At 38.3% G+C, this 26,543-nt stretch overlaps 1 protein-coding gene across 2 annotated transcripts; it reads right to left on the bottom strand.

Annotated features, from left to right (window-relative positions):
- Positions 1-1,224: 1,224 nt before the first annotated feature.
- LOC145768559 (acyl-CoA dehydrogenase family member 11-like) lies at positions 1,225-26,543 on the bottom strand. 2 transcript variants are annotated; one of them, XM_082580084.1, is made up of 20 exons: positions 26,375-26,543; positions 25,876-26,004; positions 20,569-20,668; positions 17,020-17,145; positions 13,655-13,813; positions 13,226-13,390; positions 12,356-12,492; positions 11,748-11,883; positions 11,235-11,341; positions 9,586-9,694; positions 9,237-9,305; positions 6,941-7,079; positions 6,554-6,661; positions 5,939-6,037; positions 5,385-5,537; positions 4,755-4,898; positions 3,987-4,066; positions 3,405-3,521; positions 2,943-3,052; positions 1,225-2,573 (listed from the first exon to the last, which is right to left on the bottom strand). In XM_082580084.1, the coding sequence occupies exons 1-20, from the start codon at positions 26,407-26,409 to the stop codon at positions 2,465-2,467; spliced, it is 2,331 nt and encodes a 776-aa protein (XP_082436210.1). In that variant the 5' UTR covers positions 26,410-26,543; the 3' UTR covers positions 1,225-2,464. The 2 variants fall into 2 exon arrangements, with proteins under 2 accessions (XP_082436210.1, XP_082436211.1); XM_082580085.1 differs by having other exon boundaries at positions 26,366-26,468.

The raw sequence follows: 26,543 nt of genomic DNA, 5'->3' as shown, positions 1-26,543 counted from the left end.
CTGGACTGCAGAAAATGGTACCTTCCCTTGCAAACTTTTATTTTAGTTTTGCGTTACCATATTTGGCTAAATAATTGTTTTTATGGTGATAATGTGGTTATGTAACCTATTCTGTGTTTATGGCTTAAAAATAAATCAGAAAGATGGTGTTAAACTGGTTTTAATATGAACGGAACAATCTGTGCAGTGTGCAATACTGTAGTTTGTCTAGACTTTCAGCGCAAGCTTCAACCCGTCACGAAAAGCGTAGCTTCTGATTGGTTCGTGCTGGATTGGATATCTGCATGTTAAAGTGCCTACCAAGTATTTTGCGGTAGGCACTTTAACATCACCCACTCGTCGAAGAGGTACGCAATCATGCGTGACATGTTCACTCGCGATTCAGCTGATTTCAGTCATGTGACTCGACACGTGATATTCTGAACGAAAAATTTATAAGGAGTTTATAAGGAAAATTGTGACTAAACAAAACACAAAGCAATTTCACATTGAAAAGCAGGCGCTCTTCGATGAGTGGGTGATGTAAAAGTGCCTACCGTATTTTGCGCAAGGTTACAGCTGAAGAGACACTCTGACTGTGACGTCGTAGAGCCGCGTGTTTTCTTGAATTGCCTGTACAAGGGAATAGGAAAGCGACGTGCTGTGTTTGAAGCAGCACACGGCAAAAAGGCAATGTGAAAAGGCGATAAATAGTTGTCTGGTGTCGTGGTAACGTCAAAAGCAGGTTACGGCGCAATGGCAACACCAGTTTGAATCCGCCTTCACGTTGTGAAATAAAGTGTTACGCAATAAACCAATTAGTAGTTTACATTTTCGCTGATTAGTGTTGTTAGTTAAAGAACGCAAATAGGGAGGCACTAGAAAAACTGATACTTTTTAGGGTAGGTCTACTTTTCATCTTTGGAAAAAACTGCTTCAATTTAATATGTCATGCAATAAGTAACGTGTCTACATCCAAAATGTAAAGTGACATAGACCACGGGAGTCCGCAGCACCCCCATTTCTAGGACTCACCAGCCGCCACTGGACAAAACAACGCAGCCTAATTTGAAACTGTTTGGTAAGCATGATTGCTGCACTTGACGACAAAAATTAATGGCCTAGTTAACAGAAGTATCATAATTTTGATCTCTCAGAAGGGTGGCCGCCTAAATCTTCAACTGTCTCTCTCGACTGCACTCATTGCCCACAGGCTCCATATTCTCGGAACCCATTGTAATGGCATTGAAAATTAACGTCTTTTATTACAACTCAAGCGGTTAAGCAATAGTTCACGCAGATACAAACGTTGTTCCTTCTTTATTGCTTTAACGTTTCCAGATGTTGAAACAATGCAAAAAAAACAACGTATTCAGACGAAAAAGCGAAGTTACAGCATGCATATTGCATAGATTATGAAAAAGGTGGAACTAGTGAAAGACAATTTTTGATCAAGAAACGCAAAAAGGTCTTTACAACCGTAAACAAGGTCAATCCAGTAAACAAAACTGGCCATTTTACATTGATCTAACATCTGCAGACATTGAATCAATGTAAAAATGAACAATTCTGTGAAAATCATCACCTTTTTGTGTCAAACCTGATCGAAAAGCAGAAACATTTTGGTGTTTGTATGGTATGTCATTGATCAAATTTTTGTTGGTGCTTTTACTCCTGATCAGTATTTCAGTCGTGCCTCTCACTCTGTTGTTTACACGGTGAAATCATACGAACATAGAAAGCGTAGATCATAGGCGACACCATACCAGCATTACTTTTATTCTCTCAAATAGGAACTAATCTTTTTTTAGTGTTTCAATAGGCAAAAGACCGTAGAAGTTGCGTCGAATAGAAAAATCACCTTTTTTTCTTAACTTGCTCGTACTATTGTAAAGCAGTACAGTTTGATAATATTGCAACCAGCCAATGGATAGACATTAGACAACGATTTTAGTAAGTAAAACACTGCGAAAAAACTAAAAACTTACTAACATTGCAACATGTTTGAGAAGGAGCAATCTCCCTGGCGTCAGCACTACCTGACTGCTCACTATAACAGCGAGCATTGTGTTTCGCTAACCATACTGGTGTAGCCTCCGCACTAGCCATCAAGACTTTTCCCAAAAACATGTGTTTCTGGGCAGTCGAGTGTAGCAAGAATTCAGCGATAGACACGTGTTTCGCCCATGAGGCTGGGCTCATCAGTACCGCACAAGAACTAGTGGTGCGGTACTGATGAGCCCAGCCTCATGGGCGAAATACGTGCCTATCGCTGAGTTCCTGCTACACTCGACTGCCGAGAAACACATTGCAACATACTGCGTTTATGGCCTGAGCCTTCACGATGGAAAGCAAAAGCACTTTATGAAAATAAAAACATCCTATAGCGACAAAGCTCTTTCGCAAAAATTATTTTTCTTACATCCAATTACATTTGTTCAAACCGTAATTATCTGAAACAGTAAGCAATAGTCATGCAATGACTTCACAGCTTGGCTTTCCTCATTTGATCTCTTATTTCCAGCTTAGCAATGGAACTTAAGTGCACCTCATCTGGACCATCCGCCAAACGCAAAGAACGAGCCCCAGCATACCTGGACAAAATAATTCAAACTATTATTAATAGAAAGTATACGCTGCATTATCTGCAGTACAGTTTTCAACGTTGGACTCTATAGCTAGAACACATAATGATGCTGATGAAGATCCAGTATTTAGTTTGCTTCAAACTGTGACCAAATAATCGTGATTTCTTGTTGCGCAACAAACAATGATAAGGAATTGGATTGCTGCGCATGGCCCAGCATTTAGAAATAAGGTCAGCAACGTTAATTAACAAAAGACCTACTACTATTTCAAGAACAAAATCGGTACACAATTAACTGTTGCAAAATCTTCTTGCTAAGGGAACAAATGTTAGAGTGACAAATGAATGACAAATCTTAATAAGAAAACCTTCGTACCATGCGGCAAGTGGGAAGTCGTCACTGACCCCACCACCACCGTGCATCTGTATCCCTCGGTCTATGACGTCACACAGCATTCGGGGTCCTGCAACCTTTATCATGGCGATCTGCTCAACATCATTAGTTGGTTAGCAGAGGTATTTCAAATAAAAGTATTTTCGAAATGAACTTTACGTTTAATTCTTTTCTCTTCCGATTTAAGTTCAGTTTCTAAAGACTTTCGTTTGAAAGATCTCTGCATGAACAAAAATTGTTCGCTTCGGCCAAACAAATTCCTTTCCAAATACAACTAGCCAAACGGCTCCCAACTAGAGATAAACTAAAATCATTGATGCATTTAATAGGGCTATAATTTAGGCACCACTTCAATCCGCTATGTATTATAGAGTTAAAATATATCAATAGGTTGTAAAGCATTTGCGCTCAGTTTGATTACTTTGAGTTGTTGTAACGGCATACCTCTTTCATAGCTTTCTTCGCCCCATGATGGTCTATCATGTTCGCTGCATGAAGTGTCAGTAACCGACACTGGTCAATGGCAACCCTGCACTCCGCAATTTGATGCTGGGCCACTTGCTGTAAAGGATGTTACTGTTCAATCAGGAGCATAGTGCGCTTGTTACCAAATTCTAGGTCAGACCAGGTGGGAGTGATGGAGGATGATGCGATGGAAAAATTGGTAAAAACAATCTCTACATGAAAAAGACCAGTGGGGATATCGTCTCCACTAGTGAGGATAAAACCGAGTTTAGATGATGTGACATTTGTTTTTTTTTCGCTAAAAGTAACAACGCTTTCCAAATGTGTTACTTGTGATTGCCACAACGGACAATTAAAAGATTAAATAGAAAAAGATCTCAGCAGACGATTGTTTAAAACTAAGAAACAGTGACTTTATTACTACAAGTCTTGGGCAGTATATTTGAAAGGGCGAAATAGTTTAACAATTTTTTATTCGTATAGTTCTAAACCCAAAATACAGCCATGTTAGGGTTGTAAATGTTAAATGTTCTACTGCGAAAAGCAGATGGAAGCACCTACGTGTTCTAGAATCCTTTTTCCAAATGGTCTTCTTTCCGCCGCTCGCTTCATTGTAAGTTCCATGCATCGCTCAGCTAGACCTAGGACAAGGAAATATAATGGAAGATATGCTACTCATGTTTACGGCTCCTCTTGAAAGAGCTACGGCTGAATTTACTCAATGCACAACCGTTCAAACTTCTTACAAAGTATATTATATCTTGCAAAAATTACAAGTGGTGCCTTCACACCCTGATGTGGAGGCAGGGTGTGAAGGCGATTGCGGCACTTGGAGGTGAATCCGGCCACCCTCGGCAACGGGGACATCACCGGATTAAAACTGGACTACTACTACCTACTACTGTGTGATCTTAAATTATGGTTGCCACTTCTAACACGAAGTGATGCACAAATATACAATCAATGGTCAAAAACTCTAAAATACCACAGAAATGTTGAAATTTAATATTTTAATCGACTCCTAAATATTGGTTACGTTAAGGCAAGTAAAATAAAATTGACAAAACTAAAGAAGAATTGTTTGAAATGCTTAAGCAAGACACAAAAAGTAAACTTTACAACGTAGACGTGTGATCAAACCACACCTCATAGAAATGCATTAAAGTGTTTACGAAAGTAAAAGAATATCTACTACAGTGTTCTGGTTACCCTACTCAAGCAACATTCACAAGGTCACCATTAATTACTGTAAGCTCATTCAAATAAAATTTTTTAAATGAATACGCTACGTCGCAAGTTGGGTATTGGGTTGTGAAAATAATCACTTACCAATTGAGCGCATGCAGTGATGGATACGTCCAGGTCCAAGCCGGCCTTGAGCTATTTCAAAACCTCTTCCTTCTCCCAAGATAAGGTTCCGAGCGGGCACTCGTACATTGTCGAACTTCATTTCAGAGTGTCCATGAGGAGCATCTAAGCAAGAGGAACATTTAGGGTTGAAGAGTGGCAATGTAAAGTGTAGAGTTTAGTTGTTCACAATGCTAGAAGAAGGTATATCTGCATGGTGAGTGTGTCAAGTAGTACATGCAAATTTTCTGATTCAAACAAATGTAGAGGAAGTTTAGGTACACAATTCTGTTGCCTTAGTGTGGCAAATGACCAAAATTGAAGACTATTATCATCAATTTTTTACCGGCCCTTAAAAAAGATTATGTTCATGAAAAGGGTGTTTTGACGAAATGTTTTAATTTGAATGAATATCCCATACAGCAAAATCCGTCATTTTTACATTGACGTTGAATCAATGTAAAGATGACGGATTTTGCTGTCTGAGATATGTTTGTTGACACCAGTGATAACAAATGGTTGAGACCAGTTGACACAAATGAACCTGCAAATGTCTATATTCAGGTGAAAATAAGAATCTGAGGTCTAAAAACGTTAAAAACCACGTCATACCGTTATAACCGAACACGTGTAAATTTCTAACTCGAGTAACTCCAGGGGTGTTAAACGGCACAATAATCATGCTGTGGCTCCTATGTTTTAGCGTCCCTGACTGTCCAGTTCGCCCCATCACGATGCCGAATGTGCAGCGAGGGTCTGCGGCTCCTGAACAACGTTTCGACAGTTAATTTGAGCAACTTCTTCAAGGTTTTCCAAAATTTATTTTGCTTTTTCGGAAAACTAGAGCATTTCTTGTTTAACATAAAAGATTAGTAAATGATTTACTCTGGATGCAAAAAAATGACAAGACTAAGCGACTTAGATTTTCTAGGGTGTATACAGTATAGTCAAGTAGATACATTAGAACAGTTCAAGTGAAGGCTAACAAAAGAAAAACTAACATGCCAGTCAAAAACCTGTTGCCCAGCAGACGAGCCATTAATACATCAAATGCTTTTCAAAAAACTAAAACAAATGCTAAGCAAAAACTACAAAAGTCCTTCTAATCAAATGAAAAACAATAGTTCTTGGCACAAATAACATTTGAAAAAGTTACAACAAATTACCAGAGCTCCACCACTTTCTTCCATTGACAAGATAGGAGTCGCCATCTCTTTTAATGACGAGCTCCATGTTCGTTGCATCGCTTGAAGCAACTTGTGGTTCTGTGAGAGAAGTTTTAAGTTCAGGGTAACAGAAGAGTACGCTTTTGTTTCGCACAGAAATAATAGAATATGAAGCAATTCTGCAATGGGAATGGAGATTTTAATTTTAGGGCCGCACTTAGACTGAAACGAACATCAGAACGGTCTGCAGTAGCCTACAATCTTCCATAAACTTAAATAAATTTGATTTGGACCTACAATAAATGGGGCCTCTGAATGCAGTCACTAGTAATTAAACAATTATCATCACACCCCTTGTAATTAACGATAAATAATTTAACACGCACTGATGCTGGATCAATGTAAAGTTATTCATTTAAATAGTAGGAATAAAAATGCAGCACAAGAAAAATAATCTGCCAATGCTAAATATGATATACAAGATTATTAAACTAGCAAATCAGTTCTTTTTATTGATTATACGTCTGCAGATGTCAAATCGATGTAAAAAAAAGGACTAATTTGTCGACCGAGAAAGGCTAACAATATAAAAAGTAGTTTAAATCCTGCAACTACCTGTCATGCAAAATGCTGATCGTATTTTGCCGTCTAGAAGAGGTTGAAGCCAAGTCCGCTTTTGAAAATCATCACCATACATGTGCAGCACCTCCATGTTGCCCGTATCTGTCAGTTTGCAGTTTGTTACTAACAATCCGAACGAGATGTATAGCGTTATAGGCTTGTATATAAACAATCGTAACTGTTTAAAAACAAAGTTTGATTCTTTTACTGTGACTCCATCAGGGTTATAGTGGATAACTACCCGGGTGGGTAGTTTAAAAAAGCTTTTTTTTTTAATTTTGGTAATTTACATAAAAATATGGGTAAATATTGGTAGAGGATAAAAATATCAAGAATGTTCAAGAAAGATAGTTTGATAATGTGGTTTATCATCGATTTCACCTGGAGCGCTGCAGTTGAAAACTTCGGAACTAATCGGAGACCTTCCGAGGATTTCCGCAACGTGAGCGTAGTCAACGTTACTCAGGCCGCTCACGGCTGGAAGGAATAAATTCCACAAGCCCACAGCTTTTGCTTTAGCCTGTAAACGTAATGGAAAACGTAATTCTACGTAATGAACGTAACGTATACGTATTAACGTAATCTTACGCAAAAACGCAACGTCACAACCAACCAGGCTCGCAAACCCAAGCACATTCAGATATATATTTTTCTGAGAAATAAGCCACAAGAGATCCATATAACTGTCTGAAACAACCATAATAAAACGTCTATCGCAATCACCAAAAAACCGGGGTTCATGCAGACAAATTTTATTTGAGGGTTTAAAAATTTAACGATAAACTCTGAAATTGTTAGATCTATTGTCAAGCATGAGCTAATTGTGCTTTATGACAAATATCATGCATCTCTCTGATAAACTTTATTAAACAAAAGACATTGAAACAGTATTAGCAGATTGTAGTATTAGCAGAATCATAAAAACACGCTGGCCTGGTATGCTTATCCCATCATGGACTGAGCAATACACGAGTATTCACTATACACCACAATTTTAAGTAATGTATGACTGCCTCCGCAGCTTAGTGGTTCTAGCGTCCGACTCTGAAACGGCAGACAATAGGCATAGATTCGTTACCCCGTTGGGTAACAAGGCTTTTTAAATGTGTATTTCTGCTTGGCGCTCAGCAAAGGAATGGATTCAGAATAATAATCTACTCGGCTCCGATGGACATGGTTTGCTTTGTAAAGCGCTGAGAGCAACGCACAGCAGCGATGGATACAGAGCCATGATACAGAGCTATATAAAAAACACGCTATTTATTGTTATTGTTCGATTGATAATCTAGCAATTGATAATCTAGATCAGTGGTTCCCAAAGTGGGCGCCAGCGCCCCCCTGGGGGCGTTTGCGACCATGAAGGGGGCGCTGGCTATAAAGTGGGCGATTGGGGGGCGCTGAAGGTAAATCGGGCAGTTACAAGAAGAGGATTGCAAAGCATTGTTTGTCATGTTTCGCTTCAAAGTAATACAAAAGAAGACGGTGACTATAAGAGCTCTGTGGCAGATATTGTGGCATTTATGCTGGCAACGTCGCTTCGGAGCGCCTTACAAGTTAGTTGAGGTCGTAACGCATGACAATTTGAAGCACTGCGATGGCCGATGACGCAAATCCGATCTTACAATCCGAGAGTATTTTGATCTAGCGTTCGTCTTAATCTATCTTTGAACACTGTCATCAAAGCAGTGAATAAAATTAAAGCGCAAGCTCTAAATACACGCTTATTCAAACGATTGTGCAATGAGAATGATGAAGCTTTTGAGCGCTTAGGCTACTAGTCCACAGCAAAGTACGATGACTTTCCCAGAGAAATGGCGTTGCAGGAGTTTATTCACAGTTTGAAACCATCGTGGAATTTCTTCAGAGTCGTGACACTGGCCTCGCGAATGACGTCCTGGTTGTGAGAAATGATATCGCCTACTTGTCAGACATATTTTAATGAATTGAAATTATACCTTTAGGGTAACGAAATAAGCTCGTTTTGTATCAACGAAATTTAGCTAGACGAGAATTTTTCCAATTCTCAAGCTTGCAACAACTTGATACCAGTGACAAAGGCATACCTGATGTTGATTTAGAGACGTACAACAATCATCTTCAAGAAGTACACAAAGACATGGGAGTTCGATTCCAAGACGTAGTCCAGTTAGAAATCCCTGACAGGGTAATCGACCCATTTTGTGATATTTCCGAACATAAAATTCTTGAGGAGGAACTGATAACATTGCAAAGCGATTTTGCACTCAAACCGAAGTTCAGTATCTCATATCAATCGTTCTAGCTACAGAACCAAATCAAATAGAAATACCCTCACGTGTGGAATCGGGTCAAAGTTTTTATCATTGCCTTTCACAGCTCTTACTTGGTGGAGCGTGTTTTCAGTGCCGTGACAACGTCTTGACATAGTTAGACGATGAGACTTAAGATTGCACCTATCCAAACTTGAACCCGATATCAAGAGGCTGATGGCATTGCACCAATCTCATTAGAGTTGGACTTTAAGTTGTGAAGAATGTAAAATAACTTTGGTTTTACTTTTTTTTGTCGAAGGGGGCGTTTGATACTCTGTTCGTTGTCCTTGGGGGCGCTATTAAAAAAAAGTTTGGGAAACACTGATCTAGATTGTAATCTAGCAACTACAATTCCTTTACTAAACAGTACTATCTGGGACAGTTACCTTCAGCGTCTCCATTAAAGGAACAACACAAAACGGATCTTTCGCATTTTTCAGGTAAGAATAATATTCCTGAAAAAAAATATGTTAGCAGTTTGTTGCTTGTATGTAGTAAATAGTGCTGGCGTTTGCAATAAACTATCTAAAATACGAAATCTTTTTTTTCTTTGAAAATGCAGCTAACTGTGACCAAGTTAACTCTAAATGACTATGTTGAGAAGGAGCGATCTTCCTGCCGTCAGCACTACCTGACTACTCACTATAGAACAGCGAGAATTGTGTTTCGCTAACCATACCGGTCCACACTAGCCATCAAGACTTTTTTCCCCTGACTATAATAAAGGAATCATACTTGCTCTCGCGGTTCCACGTGTTCTTTGACAAACTCCTTGACTTCTTTCAGCACTTTTTGTCCTTTTGGAGACAGGGAAAGATCCATGGATGCAAGAGGATTCATCTCACTTTGTTTAAAACAGAATTAAAATTAACTTCTACACCTTGAAAACAAATAAAAAAATTAGTGATATAAAGTCTAACAGAAGCTCAAGACAAGGTATGCAACAGAGCCAACATGTCTACATATTTGATATTTCCATACAAAAATCGAAAGTTGGACAAGTCGCTAAATTAGAAAATATTGGCTGTCCTTGCAGTCTCTAGAAGCATGTAGAATGGCATATAGTATGCAATGCATATACCAATGTTTTAACCAAAAATTTTCGAGCTGAATTTTCACGGCTTTTTGAATAAAAACATGATGAAATTTTCAAGTGCACAACATTTATTTGAAGAATATTTTTAGATAGTTTGAACAAACACAGCTTCACAGAGGAATCAACATTACAATTTATTTTAAAAATTTAAAAAAAAAAACGAGCTACTTGTGAATATCTGAGTTATGAAGCAGACGCTGATATCTCAGTCTCTACGCTTGTCAAAATTTCTTCAAATAAAAAGTTTTTGAAACAGCCACATTCTTGAAAAACGTCCATTTTGCTCACTAGTTTTAATTTAACCTTGATCCTGACAACTTATGACGTGACAGGATATGGTGCATATTCTGTCATTGACCACGTGCCTTCAATCAGCTGAAGGCAAAGTGCTTCAGCTGATTGAAGTTAAAAATATAGAAACGAATACCACTTGATAAGAGCAAAAAATATTATATAATATTACCTAATATTATAATATTATTAATATAATATAATATTAATATATATAATATAATATAATATAAATATAATAATAATATAATAATAATATAATAAATATAATAATAATATAATAATAATAATAATAATAATATAATAATATAAATATAATAATATAAATATAATATTAATAATATAATATAATATAATATTAATATAATATAATATTATTATAATATTATTATAATATATTATAAAAATATTACCGATAAAAATATTATATGACTCTGAAATAAGATTTGAACCCACTACCCCTTCATTTGCACTTCTACTTCCACAACAGCGAATAAACATTTGATAGGTAAACATGATTGTCTTTCAGTCTGACCTTTGTAACCTGAACGCTGCTTTTCAAACATCAAGTTTTTCCATAGCCTCAATCGATGTTTGCGCTGGCCAGAGCGGTACGTGCCAAATTAAACATTAACCAAATGATGAAGAAAAAGCTCTCAACGATCTTTGCCACATTGATGAAAGCTTTTGAACTATAGCACACCTATGGGCTATAAGCCACAAAAATCAGATCAGAAATTGTAGCAATGGTGATACAAAATTGAATGCCTGCAGCCATGAAAAGGCTCATATTGCATTTGCATTAATTTTTCGGAAATTATTGGTTTTGTGCCGCAAATTAATATCATGTTTGATCCTGTGACGTGGTTACATAATTTGACAAGCTTGTGGCTCTCTCGACAAAGGCCCTGTTTGCTACCTTGATTTTGGCTGTAGTCTTCATGAAAAGACCTACATTAAACTGGGGAACCAAATTAACCCATTGTGAATGCCTAACCTTTCTGTCAGCTTTAGTGCTGCTTTTATTAATGGTAGAACACCTTTTCCACACATAACAGCGGCGGGGGAACTGGCATTTCCTTGGAGATGACGTGAATAAACACCCTGTTTAAAAGCATCAAGTTAATATTGGTTTACGTACAGTGTTAGTGATTTAGATTTCAAAACTTAGCTACAAGTATAACTAGAACAAACATACAGTTGCAACAAAAAATTTCCGAACTAAGTAGTAGATATAAACAAAATATTGTTAGACTGGCACAGAGCCATCATTTCTTTTGTTACAAAAATGCGGTTTTAAAATCATTTAAATGTGATAAGCAAAATAACATTCGACGTTATCAACAGGTGTTTGCAAGTAACTAACTCGATCAGATTCAAAGTTGGTATAATAAACAAATTTAAGATCGATTTCAACCTAGCCAGCAAACCACTCTTTTTTAACATTTATTCAATGTTTGCAGATGTTGAATCAATGTATAAAATAGTGATTTGTTGACTGAAAAAGTACCTGGAGAATACTGGCCAACTTAAATAAATTGAGGACGATAAAGAAATTCCAGTTTGGAACGGGATAAGGAATGCCACGAAGTTCACAGTAATACCTCACAAGCTCAGCTTCAGTAGGTATGCTTTTGAACAGTTGGCTAAACAAAAATTGCATATTTTAACTGATTTGACTGATGTACTAGAAAAAAAAGGTATATAATTATTACAAGATTTATTATCTTTAAAACGCATGACAAGTTGTTGGCAAGGTATCAGTGTAAATCAAAAGTAGTAACACGTATCAACTAACTTGATTTTTAACATTTTTTGATCCTTATGGTTGTTGCAACCAGGACTATGGAGTCAGGGTCGTAGAGTAGGTGGGATTTTGGCGTGTTTGGGGTCCTATATTTTTCGCCCGATTTCACAGCTCTGTCAGGGCTGTGTAGTCGGAAGGATTTTGACGTGTCCGAAGTGGGCCAGTCGAGGAGTCGAAGTCATATAATTTTCGCCCGACTCCACAGCCTTGGTTTTAACAGTCAACTGGTGTAAACCAGCAAAGTGTAAGCAAACGCACTCCGATCATATGACACCAATGTTTTTTTTATAGGAGGATAAGTGATGACATACTCCAGTGCATCATCGGAAATTTGTTGCAGGACAAAGTATTCAGGAGGAGCATGAAAAGGCAAACAAAAATAAGCAAAATCCATGAGTGGATGGCCAATTGTAGACAGCTCCCAATCCAGCACAGCTAGGACGGTGTTCTAAAACATGTGAAATATTTGTCATGGAAAATCTTGTAGAGTGGTTAGGCTAATTGAGACATACATACATAATAACCTACTCTTCTTTGAATGGTACAGTGGTACACGGCTGTAGCCCAATGCATCATGCAAACTCTTGCTCTATCGTTGAACTCAGCCTAGTTTTGTATATATATACATAAAATTAAATCAATCATTCAAAAATACTGTCTAGCCAAGACATTCCAGAAAAATGTCGATATTTAATTATTTATTGTTGTGAAATCTCTTTTGTTGTTACATAAGAAGTTTTTAGTTCGGTGCCCGTATTCACCTCAGGCAGCGACGCACTGCAAATGCTTGTTTGCGTTCTTAAAGTTCTTTCATTTCACAATGCATAATTGGTGTAAGGTAGCCGATGTTTGAGGTACTGGCTTTTGTGTTCTAGTACTTCTAGAGTTGTATTAACTATTGATTTGTTCCTTGTAGTTTTGTTCAGATTCCTAGTTTGTTAAACCTTACAATAAGGTTTTGTTATGTAGTTTATAACACTTATATAATATATATATTTACAAAAATTAAACATTTTCACATGCATGTCTTGTGTACAAACTTGACAATAATACCGATGCAGTAAACAATTCGGTACGGTAATTAAATTTATTCATTAGATGCCCATCACCTCAAATTAAAGCTGCCTTATTATCAGAAGAATACAAAGAAACAAACAAGTGTACTTCTGCATAAAAACTACCTTTGATGCATGCATCATAATGTTATTGAAAGAATAATCTCCGTGAATAATGGTACTCTCATCAGAAATTGAAGGGAGCTTCTTTTGCAACCATGATATTAACCTTTCCATGTCAGGTAGTTGTTCAGTCGCAGATGCATAATACTGCTTGCTCCATGTGTTCAGCTAACAAGACACCAAATTACGTTAGCAGCACATGAAGTTGTTGAAGAGTCCAAAACCAAGCATCTTTCACATTATACAAAACTCACACATTAAACCATACATTTTTATATCTGGTCTGTATCAGTGGCCGTTTCTCCTTTCATGAAAGATTGCACATATTGTAATATAAATAAAAAATAAGAAGTGTCCCATCTCAACACACAGGATACAGCAACATACAAATAACTGTCCGAATTTGCTGAAAAGACTGCAACCAAAACCTACCACTCTTCCACAGTAACCAGACTTTTTCCCAAATCCTTGCAGTCCAATTTCAACAGGGTCCATTTGATGAAGTTGCGACAGAACCTGCACACCATTCATTACACACTCCCGTCGATCGTGTGGATTAACTCCATTCATGTTGATAGCTACTACACGACCCTAGTTTTAAACAGGAATTTGTTAGAAGATTTTACTGTAAAAATGAGAATTAAAGTTTCAAACAAATCATCTTTTTAATAGATGAGACCAGGCGTTTGTCCCCGCTAGTTTTGACAGTTCTTTTGCTATGCTTCCCGGTTGTTGGGGTTGATTCTATCCAGATTCCTTGCACTGATGTCTTCTCTCAAATTAAAGTTAACAAATATGCATTGATACTAGACGTAGTATTAAAAACACTTACAGTAGGGTGGCCAAAAAAAATGGAAATTTTTTATTTTTGTTTGCACACCCTCTCATTTGAGGAGGATTCATGAAAAAATGACACTGTGAAAATTTGAAGTGAATCCGACAAGAGGAAGTGCTCTCCCACCGACCTCTAAATTTGCTTTCTTTGGCATAATTCATCAAAATTCCTTGAATATGTGACGTAATTCTTTTTTGACTTATCTACATTGCAGTTGCAGCATTTTTGTGTTAACCATTGTTTTACTCTGAATTTATGATATAATAAGTGTTTCCACATGCAGAAAAACATAAATAATGCACAAAATAGATCACATTAACAAGCGTTTGGAATGAAATTACATGCACTGAACTTTAGCGAAAACCGTATAAAAGTACGTTCACCAGTCACAATCGCAACGCTTCAGGTGATAACACATTGCCCAGAAAAAGCAAAAGAAATGTTTGTAAAGAGTCAAGCCATTGATTTTATTTAATGGAGCTGTTGGCATGTTGGCGTTTACTTGCACTTGTTGGAAGCAGCTTTCTGTGGTGCTCGATCACCTGATAGAGGAGCTGGCGCTGTTGTTCATTTTCCGTAAGGACTTCATTGAAGTCAGTAGCTAATTTGACTGCCCAGTGCCCGCTCTGCACAATCATTGACGACTTTGAGATCATGGCATGCAAGAACTAGCAGCCTTCGATTAAATGCCTGCTGCATGACAGTGATAGCTCCAGTGTGGATTCCCGTATTGCTTGATGTCGTGTCAAAACAAAGTGCAGCTAAGTGCTCTGCTACAACTCGTGTATGAATTCCACTACTTTTTGGCCCATTAGTGATCCCGTTCCAACAGGCAGCTTCGGAATGCCAAGCAGTATCTCAACATGCATACCAGAAACTACAATGGCCAAAGATTCGCACTTTGTGCCATTGGCATTAGTCAAATATTTACCATGAAAATGAACAACAAGTGGAACTGTAACTGTTGGTTTAAATTTTTGCAGCACTGCAGCTGCCAGGCTTTCACATGAGGTGTTTCGAGCATTCATGACAGAGGAATGTGACATTGTCAATTCATTTATATCAATTCCAGCTGCAGCAAGAGCAGGAGTGACGATCATCATTGCTTGACGACTTGATGTTATAGTTCTGTTCAGTGCTGCATTAAACAGTGGATTATCGATAATGCAGCGTTTTGGTAATGGCTGCTCCTACTGGGTTTTCTTTTGTTTTGGTGTTATTTGGATTTACGGTGCAAACAGTGGGTCACTGGAAGAATCTTCATCATTTGCTAATCATTTTCAGATGAGAAAGCAGCAGCACTTGATGGTACTGGATCAATGCGATTTCCGTTGCGTCTCTGTTCATCATCTTTGCGCTTTCTATACTTTGCAGCAGCTTGCCGATGCATTGGGTCCTCTGTTGTCATCAGTATCTGTCATGCACCACCTTGGTCTATCAAAAACTGGCAATCTTCTGGTATTGTTATGCGGCATTCCCAGTTAGCATGTGCAATATCAAATAATGCACTTAAGCTCTGGGTGAAGTCAGCTTCTGAGGTCAGCTGGGAAGCTGAATTTCGCCTCCCTTTGTGCTTTGATTCTCTTATATGCTCTTGACGGATGCGTTTTAGTTTGGTAACAACGTGAGTCTTTGCAGTGGTAGCGATATTAGCTTTCACTCACAAGAACTGTACTGCAAGCAAGTGGCAGTGTAACCTTATTGATCTTCATCTCGTAGAACCACACCCCATACAGGCAGCTGACATAGCCCCTCAAGGGAGTCAACACAAGAGAGTGGGTGTCCATTTGTTGACTCTCTTGAGGGCCATGTCAGCTGCCTGTATGGGGTGTGGTTCTTCACCGTCTACTACGAGATGAAGGTCAATAAGATTACACTGCCACTTGCATGCAGTACAGTTGCAGATGAAGTAATATTAACTACTACCATCTATGCCACTTTTTGGTTTGCAGCACCTTCATCAATATCTGCCCCTACAAATGACCTAGCAATGTTACAGCTCACAGAGGATTAGAAAGAGGTTGACAATGCAATTTCTCAAGTGGCAAAAAAAAGTTGAGGTTGCGCTTGTGGTACATCAGTGAGGATCTTGCTGCACTGCCTTTATTCAGTGATAATAACACAGATGATGAAAAGAAGGCAATCGTTAATGCTCTTAAGAAAGACCCATTTCCCGAAGATGTTCGTCGTGTTGCCCCAAACAAAATTGTCAAGTTTTAACGTCTCTCTTTGGCACAGTTTGTAACATAGCGTTCACTTAACCTTTTCGAGTCACTGCTTCTGTTGACACATGGCGTGATCGTGATGATTATAAAGAAGCATGCAAAGTTTGGCGTCATCTCAAAGCCGTCAATGATTGTGCAGAGCGGGCAGTCAAATTAGCTACTGACTTCAATGAAGTCCATACAAAAAATGAACAACAGCGCCAGCTCCTCTATCAAGTGGTCAAGCACCACAGAAAGCTGCTTCCAACAAGTGCAATAAAGTCAACCAATGGCTTGACTCTTTACAAACATTTCTCTTGCAATTTCTGGGCAATGTGTTGTCACATGAAGTGTTGCGATCGTGACTGGTGAACGTACTTTTATGCGGTTTTAGCTAAAGTTTAGTGCATTTTATTTCATACCAAACGCTTGTTAATGTGATCTATTTTGTGTATTATTTCTGTTTTTCTGCATGTGGAAACACTTATTATATCATAAATTCAGAGTAAAACAATGGTTTACACAAAAATGCTGCAACTGCAATGTAAATAAGTCAAAAAAGAATTACGTCACATATTCAAGGAATTTTGACGAATTATGCCAAAGAAAGCAAACTTTGAGGTCGGTGGGAGAGCACTTCCTCTTGTCGGATTCACTTCAAATTTTCACAGTGTCATTTTTTCATGAATCCTCCTCAAATGAGAGGGTGTGCAAACAAAAATAAAAAATTTCCATTTTTTTTGGCCACCCTAACTTACAGGCATGAATTCCATCACATAAAAATCAGTGCCGACTACATTTTTGTCCAAGCAATAATGAATCATTTGTGGGACAGGAAATCCTTTTGAGTAAACAGCTTTCATAACTCGATACTCTCGATCAACCTATAAATAAACAATATATTTGTCAAAAGTTATTTGGAAGATAAATGGTTATATTTGCAGTGATGTGGTTAGTACTACTGTAGTAGGTAAAGATCCCACATTTGTTACTGAACCTCATGGAATAAGGAGATATGGCTTTAATTTTACTAAGCCATTGGCATAGGTGGGCAAAGTTACTTTCAAAAGTAACTGAGTTACAGTTACAGTTACTTGGCCAAAATAGTAACTGAGTTACCGTTACAGTTACCGATTTTAAAAAGTAACTAGTTACCGTTACTAGTTACAGTTACTAGTTACTTTCAGTTACTCACAAATCTGAACATAAAATTCTGCACCTGGCCAGCTCTGCATGCAAGTCCAGTTTAACCGCAATGTTTGATATACAATGTTAGAGCCATCCATGCTAACATAACAGCACAAGTACAAAACCAACAAGGTTTTATTTAAAAAAAAATACTCAGTGGCTTATATGTTTATTTCCTTTGAGAAATACGAGCATTTCAAAGTGCTCGTCACTCAGGCCTGCTCTGTTGGGCTTTAAAATGTTCTTGCCCAATCGCCGTCGTCGTGTGAGCCTCTGGGACCGAGAGTCTATCCTTTTACCGCCCCAGATTCACGATGTTTCCGAACTACACTGGAAGGCTACTAGAGAGCAGCCAGTCTTTGGTTTCATCATTCATGACACGCAGACCTTCCACTCCGGTAGGTGGCTTGAAGAAGTTACAGTTATTGATGATGTCCGCCCCGATAGTTCAATTGGTCAGCGCGTCACTTCTGGAACGAAGAAGCTTTAAGATCAAGCGCCACTGGTTCGACTCTCAGGGCCTGCGCTTGAGCAACGCACGTTAAGGACTGCTCTCCATTTAGCGGTTTAATAGATGGAATAATTTCCCGGCAACAAGACTTCAACAATCGGAAACTTCACTCTGTCAATCTCGGTGACCGGGCCTGCGTCAGTGATTTAAAGCCTTTAGTCTACAAGTATGCGAAACTGCCAGGATTAAGTTCTGCAAGAAGCTTTCTCAGTCCGAGGATAAAGATTTAATCAATCAATCAATCAATCAATGATGTGGTCTGCGGCCTGTTCCTCGGCACCACATTCACAGGAGGAGGAAGAGGCCATTTAAGCCCGACGCCCGTACAGAGACGGTTGAGGCGCACCCATGCCTGTCTTGGTAGTGTCAGGTCGATGGAGCGTGTGTCAGCGTCGGGGATGAACGAGTAAAGTCTGGTGATGAACAAGTGCTGCAATGAAAACAATATTTCTACTGCAGCACTTGACGGAATGGGAGTGTTATGTTTTTAAAACAGTTTTTTCATCGGTCCAATTGTGAATCTGGATCCGCTTAACTTGTCCTCAGAGTCCGCTTCCAAATACTCCTGTAACAGATTCAACGCGCATTGCTTTCTTTTCTTGGTTTTTGCGTAAAGTGGTGCAAAAAGTCTTCCGTGGCTCTATCTACCACCATCCACTTCAGTGTCGCTGCTACTCCCCTCTTCAGCAGAGCAGTTTGCTTCTTCAATTGCTTGAAGCATGTTCTGTTTTATTTTGGTCTTCAATTCAGCAGTGTCGCTTAATGATCAGGCATTAAACACAGATAAGTCTAAATTGTGGGTGGAATGCAGTCGCAAGCTGAAAGTCGCTGTCCTCGAACCTATGACCAAATCTGGTTTGTATTGCTTCCACAAGAACGTCTACCAACGGCAAGCAAACAGCAATGCTGTTGCTGGTTTTAATGTCAGACAATCTTTTTAGAGGCATTGCAAGCGTTACACTAAATGCAATAAATTTCAACTTCTTGAAGATAACTAAGTATAACTGACTATAAGCATCAACAATTGCTTTTAATCGCTGCGTGTTTCTTGACGCTTATAGTCAGTTAGTTAGTTACCTTCAAGAAGTTGAAATTTACTGCATTTTTATAAATATTTTCAGGTTCCTGATGAGGGCTTAAGTTAAACCGAAAACGTTTGACTGTTAAACTCATTTGTAAATATGTAAAATATATTATTATAATGCTCAACCCTGTTGTATTGTTGTGTTTTGCCTGTCTTTGGTACATATTGATTAATCGCCAAAAACTATTAATTTAGCCAAATCAGGTATCAAAAATCGCCAAAAAAGAGCCAAATCATAAATATGAAGCTAAACGTCTTAAAAAATCGCCAGATTTCTGGACTTTGGCGATAAGTTCGCCAATATGGCAACCCTTCTCCACCAGACCACAAAACAAAAGTAGAACCGCGCATGCGCAGTGCTGCGCCGATATATCTGCGAGAAAAATGCATTATTGCGCAAAACGCAGCAAACACGCATTAAGCAAGACACAAACACGTGCAGAGAACTAAACGGCAATTAAAAACTGAAATTTCAATACAAAAGTAACTTGTAACTGTAACTGTTGAAAAAGTGCTAAAATAGGAACTAGTTACCGCGTTTCGTTACTTTTGCAAAATAGTAACGAAGTTACAGTTACAGTTACTCAAAAAGTAACTAGTTACAGTAACTAGTTACTTTTGTAACTAGTTACTGCCCACCTCTGGCCACTGGTAATTGGTACTAATGAAAGTAGGGTGGCCAGTTCCTTTCTCTCAGTTAGCTTTTGTTCAGCAATTAAACTCATTCAGTTTATTATGCCTTCCAGGGTAGAGCGGTGCTATTCAACAACCAACTCAAGACGGGTGTCAAACCATGTTTTATAAGCATTATAGGAATGCAAGCACCTTATCTATTGCACCATCCAACACTTGCAGAAATACTACCTAACTAATACGTCTAACTTTAGTTATGCTTTTAGCAGTTGAGGTCAAATGACATTACAGATCAGGTTGAGGCACATTTATCTCCATTACTCTTCAAAAGTGGGAGGTTCCTCTTATTGTCACTCTCGAGGTCACTGAGGCACAAAATTATTTTCTACATTCATAAAGCATTAGCAAGAAGATCAGGAAAGCACCCTTGCTCAGTATGCCTAAGTGGAATCGGTAGAAACTCTATCTTTTGCACCAATTGCTCCCACTGGGCCCACAAAAAGCGTAGTGGAATTAAAGGGTCACTCAGACCGGACCCACACTACTCATGCCCACGCTGTCAGGGCACAACAAGACCAATAGGTGACAGGCCGGTAAGCGAGGTTGAGGTTGAAGGTGGCACACTTGACGTGGTAGTTGACTTTTGCTACCTTGGTGATACCATGTCTTCTGGAGGGGGGTGTGAGCAAGCGGCTATAATGCGGTGCAAGTCAACCTTGAAAAAGTTTAGGGAACTCCTCCCTATCCTCACAAGCAAGCAACTTTCTGCTGTAACCAGAGGTCAAGTTTACTCCAGTTGTGCAAGGAGTATCATGCTCTATATGGCAATATACTTTTGTTATGCCATTGACATTAGCATTCAAATGATTACTTTGCAATGCAGTACTGTACCTGATGTGCTCCACGTAACAACTTTCCAGGCGGTCGCTTTCGAAGCACCATTTCTCTATTTCCAAGTTTGACATAATACGTAGGATTTGACTGTCCAATGCTTTCATATAATTAAAATAGAAACAATAAGCAAGAGGCCAATGGTAATATGGGATATAGATATTATGTTAACACTTGCATTAAATTTCTGAATTGCAAACTATGCTTGTAGGGCAAAGCCCATTTTAAAAGACAGTTAAATTCCAAAAAGGTCTGTTAAAATTTAACCGTGGAAGGGGGTGACTTGGGACAGTTTTAAACTTTGATTGCAAATATCCAAGCAATGTCTTTTTGTGCTTTGCCCCAGCATAGGTCATTGTATGAGTCAGACTGGAGTGAGTACAAAAAAATATGGATCAAAAATGTTTTCCTCAATTCCAAGATTTTTTTTAAAAAAAACATGCCTGTCCCAAGTCACCCCGGGTGGGGGTGACTTTTAAAAACAACAGATTTAGAACAGTTACATGGATGGGGTTGCTTGGGACAGTAATGCCTTTTTTTTAAATTCACTAACACCAGAAGAAACTGATTAAAAGAATGATCTTTAATTTTAAGCACACACATACTGTACACAGAACTGTGTGATATGACACAAAATATCCTATTTTTTCGTTTTTGCACTGCAGTTGCAGATTAGGAAAACCAGGTTAACAAGACTCTGACAAAATCAGTCATAATCACACTAACACCAAATATTAATTTGCATCAAGTCTTCACCCCATAAAAAGATCATAATTTACAACAGAGATGAAACAAAAACAATTTTTTGCATTTGAAATTTATTACAAGGGAACTGTACAATAAAAAATATCACAATTGTACAATGAGTTCAATATGCAAACTCCCATACTCTCCCATACTTTTTAAGTTCAAGAACAATATTTGCTTCATAAACCTGCTTGTAAAATACGACAACGAGAAGAATAATTATGGAAACGAGCAACTAGAATCAAAAGAGAACACCTGCAGTAATTGCAAAATGATGTCAGCCAGTTTGAACATGAGGAATTCATGAATCATTCCCATTTATAATAGTGAGTTTCAAGAAATTAATATTCAGTTTGGCAATAATTGCTATTTCAACAGAGTTGCTACTCCTAAGACTAATTCTGTGATCAGTGTGAAAGTGAGTAGCTGTCCCAAGTCACCCCATGATCACGTGGGTGAAGTTTGGCGGTAAAAATTGCACCTTAAAAATATTTTCTAAACATTTTGAGTATCAGTGATGGTTTCACAACTATACAGTCTACAAAAACAATATACAGTACACTTTTCCAAGTTCATGCAAGGCAATATGGCGAACTTGATAAATTTTTTTCAGGTACCCTCAAAAGCAAAAAAATAAAAACTTAGCACAGATTCATGGAAAACTTAGTTTTTATATGAATATTAAACTCACTTAAGCAGAAACTATGTGTAGCCTACATATGTGGTGTAAATTTTGCAGCATTGCGTAGAAGTTGAACTGAGTGTTCGGCGCTCAAAGTGATGTAGTAAATTTTGTCCCAAGTCACCCACGTGTCCCAAGTCACCCCTGTCTACGAAACATACTTTCTCATTGTTGAAGGTGACAAAACGTAACACTGTTTGTTTAAAAGCTCACTTACATCAGTGCTGTACTACACTCGGAATGGCCCGTTTCGGCGAGTCCGATTTGGCTAATCCGATTCGGCTAGTCCGATTCGGCGAGTTCCCTATTCGGCGAGTGCCCTATTCGGCGAGTTTTTGAAATTTTATTTTTGAAAGGGAATTATCGGGTACCGTAGCCTAACTGTTTTCACATCGTTTTAACGTCGCTGAACGTGCAGAAAGGAATAAAAATAAAATGTTTAAACTATTAAATTAAAATTCGTCAGATCAGTTCAGTTGTTTTTATTTCTGACTATCATATCAAAAACAATACACGTCAACATAGCAAAGGTAGAACCGACAAAATGTGAACGCTAAAACGTGCTTGAATTCGTCATGTCCGTTCAGTTGTTTTTAAGGTAGAAGCGACAAAACGTGAACGTTAAAACGTGCTTGTGACCGAAGTAAGTTATTGAGTTGAAAGAAATTTGACACGGTCGCAACACCTTCAGAAAAATTTAAGATGTGAAGGGAAAATAAAAAAAAGAAAATGTTACAAAAAAAATCATGTTTAATGTCTATAAGTTAGTACTTTTGAATAGTTGAAATGATTAGTTTGGATCAACAAATGTGTGGCCTACAGCTTGGATTGAAAGGAAATTATCGGGCACCGTAGCCTAGTTATCCCTACCAGCAAAAATTTGTTCCAAGAACCCAGTTAGCCTAACAGTTCATTTTTACATTGTAGTAACAGAATGAAAAGGCTAACCAAATGTATGGCCTATCGTTTTAACGTCGCTAAACGTTGAAATCATGTAGAAAAGAGAACTTTGATGACTAGGATACGTTGCAAGCCTTAAAGCAGCCGGCGGCCATGGCCGCTAAGTAGTGCTTGAATGACCGCCTGTGCTACCTCCTCCGTCGGCCAAGTTCGGCCGCCGGTTTCTCAATTATTTAATTTTGCAATAGAATGATCGTGGATTAAATGTCGAAAATATGTAGTATCAAAGAGTGACGCAGAATTAGGTCAGCGCGTCAGAATCACTACTGTTGTATTGAATATATTCAGCTGCGAGCACCAGCGCTGGAAGTCTTGTTTGCAATTCCCGAATGTTTATTTTAACGAAGTGTTAATCCGAAGTGCTAATTTACATCGGCTGGCGATATTGTCGTTTTTATATCGATTCAATGTTGTCGGACATTAAATCGTTGTTAAAAAGGAGAACTTTGTTAGTTGACATCCGTGGGTAAAACGGGTCTGCTACTATTCGGTGAGTCCGATTCGGTGAGAGCCTTTTTCAGTGAGAGCCCTATTCGGTGATTTTTTTGAATTTTTTTTTGAAAATTATTGGGTACCGTAGCCTAATTAAAACCCTTAACCCCAAACCCCCTAACCCAAAAACCCAAACCCCCAAAAAAACCCAAAAAAACCCCAAACCCCCAAAAAACCTCAAACCCCCAAAAAACCCCAAACCCCCAAAAAACCCCAAACCCCCAAAAAACCCCAAAACCCCAAAAAACCCCAAACCCCCAAAGAACCCCAAACCCCAAAAAACCCCAAACCCCCAAAAAACCCCAACCCCCCAAAAAACCCCAAACCCCCAAAAAACCCAAATCCCCAAAAACCCCAAAACCCCAAAAAAACCCAAAACCCCCAACCCCCCCCAACCCCAAAAACCCCCAACCCCAAAAACCTCCAACCCCCTAACCCCAAAACCGCAAACCCCAACCCCCAAAAACCCTCAACCCCAAACCCCAAAAAACCCCAACCTCAAAAACCCCAACCCCAAAAACCCCCATACCCCCAACCCCAAAAACCCCCAACCCCCTAACCCTATAACGGCAATGATAATTAGGCTACGGCGCGCAATAATTTAAAAAAAAAAACTCACCGAATAGGGCTCTCACCGAAAAAGGCTCTCACCGAATCGGACTCACCGAATAAAATGTCCCCGCTGTGGGTTAGTAACTTCACACCCTCAATGGTGACATCATAACGATATAAATGGTCAGGTTTTATGAAAGGCGGTATGCAGTTGAAACAATTTACTGAGCTGCGAGCAGTTAAAACAATTTAGGGTCGTTAGATGGTCCCGCAATACCGGATTACAATCCCGATAGAGCATTTAATGTGTGTACAACGATTCTATTGCAGGACGTCGCCCAGACTTCAACAACGCTAAGTGATTATTTTAACATTGTTGCAAGTTTAATGCTACTTACTTGTGCTATCGTTATTGTATTTTGGCCTCCAAGCACGCAGATTTGGCCGCCGAGAAGGAGCTCTCGGTAGGCCACGATGGCTGCCGGAAAAAAACACGAGTTTTAAGGCCTGCGTTGAAACTGAGAAACATTCACAGTAGCCCTTCGATACGTTGCATTTTTAAGATTATGCATTTTTAAGATAATGTATTCAGACGTTGAATCAATGTACAAATGAACTGTTAGGCTAAATGGGTTCTTGGAACAAATCGAAGGGCTTCTGTGAATGTTTCCCAGTTTCAACGTCAGCAAAGTTCTCTTTTTTACACGATTTCAACGTTTAGCGTCGTTAAAACGGCAATTTCTGCTGGTTGGGATAACTAGGCTACGGTACCCGATAATTTCCTTTCAATCCAAGCTTTTGTTGATCCAAACTAATCATTTTAACTATTCAAAAGTACTAACTTATAGACATTAAACATGATTTTTTTTTTTGTAACATTTTATTTTTTTATTTTCCCTTCATTTTGTAAATTTTTCTTAAGGTGTTGCGACCGTGCCAAATTTCTTTCAACTCAATAACTTACTTCGATCACAAGCACGTTTTAACGTTCGCGTTTTGTCGCTTCTACTTTTTTCTACACCTTTGCTATGTTGACGTAAATTGTTTTTGATAACATGATCAAAAATAAAAACAACTCAACTGACATGACGAATTCAAGCACGTTTTAACGTTTGCGTTTTGTCGCTTCTACCTTTGCTATATTGACGTGTATTGTTTTTCACATGATAGTCAGAAATAAAAACAACTGAACTGACGTAACGAATTTTAATTTAATAGTTCAAACATTTTATTTTTATTCTTTTCTGCACGATTTTAACGTTTAACGATGTAAAAACGGCAATTATAATTAGGCTACGGGTACCCGATAATTCCCTTTCAAACATAAAATTTCAAAAACTCGCCGAATAGGGCACTCGCCGAAAAAGGCTCTCGCCGAATAGGGAACTCGCCGAATCGGACTCGCCGAATAGTAGCAGACCCGTACTACACTAGTGTGATGCCAATGGCGATCTAGTTAATACCGCAAAAGGTGAACAATTAGAACAACAATGGTAAGCATTCACAAAACCCTGGTGTGATGATTTTACAGCAACAATAGCCGCCTTTCATTATAATACCTCTGAATAATTAGTAATTACTGTACTATAGGATACGGTACCTCTATTATCTATAGAAATAACTTCACCAAATCACACCAAATACAGTCACTACCGGTAGCATATTTATTAAAAATCTGGCTGTTTATTGGGATAATCAGAAGATTTTTTTTTAATAAAATCAAATAATAATAAAAATTACTACGACTAATGTCATATATAATTATATATATATAATAATAAACAATAAAAGAATTGTTAAGTCGGAGACGAAGAAAAAGACTATCAAAACACTTTGACTAGCCTATAACGAAGCCTACAAACAATCACATATACTTGAATTGCTTCACAATAAGCTGATCAGCTACAGTTCCAATCCCAACAGATTGCACTAAGTATGACTTTAGCCTTGCATGGTCCAAATTGTGCACACTGCTGGGGTCCACAACATCCATTCTTATTATACTGAATGAAAAATAATGCAAATTATTAACTTACTGTTCAGATGCAATTATAATTCGGTGAAGATAGCAAACTAAGTAGGCTCAATTTTGATAGTATGGTAGGCTAAGTATAGAAGTCGGGCTTAGTCTGATTAAATAGCGGCAAACGTTATAAACCAAAATGCAGTTTATTATTGTTGAAGATAAGGAGGCAAGGCATCTACAGCTGAAAGAGACTGAAAGCTGAAAGATTGATTGTTTGCATGGTATGCAAATAAAACAGTTGCACTAAACAACTTCTCTTCTAAGGCAATAACATTATGGCTGATTTAACTAAAACTTGTTTTAACACTGTTAAATGTTTGTGCTACCGTACCCAATACCCATGTCACCTGTTCTGCCTGACCAAAACCTTGTGGCCTAGCATAGATCGCTTCAAAATTACTTTGCCCCTGCTGATGTATTGAAGTTCTAGTTGCTTTTTACTTTTTATTCGAAAAACACAGTCAATACAAGTTCTCCTCTCGGCAATGCACCTTCGATGAGATTTGTCGGCTGAGA

The sequence above is a fragment of the Aplidium turbinatum genome, chromosome 4 (assembly GCF_918807975.1).
Source record: "Aplidium turbinatum chromosome 4, kaAplTurb1.1, whole genome shotgun sequence".
NCBI classification, from domain to species: domain Eukaryota; kingdom Metazoa; phylum Chordata; class Ascidiacea; order Aplousobranchia; family Polyclinidae; genus Aplidium; species Aplidium turbinatum.
The sequence above is the reverse complement of the archived record's forward strand: the minus strand, read 5'-3'. Positions and strand labels throughout refer to the sequence as shown.

Coding starts and splice junctions, on each gene's coding strand:
- LOC145768559 (XM_082580084.1), bottom strand. CDS start 26,409: ATGCTAGGCCACAAGGTTTTGGTCAGGCAGAACAG. Junction 13,391..13,654: donor CTGGTTACTGTGGAAGAGTG/GTAGGTTTTGGT, acceptor GTGTCTTGTTAG/CTGAACACATGGAGCAAGCA. Junction 12,493..13,225: donor TTATGATGCATGCATCAAAG/GTAGTTTTTATG, acceptor CACATGTTTTAG/AACACCGTCCTAGCTGTGCT.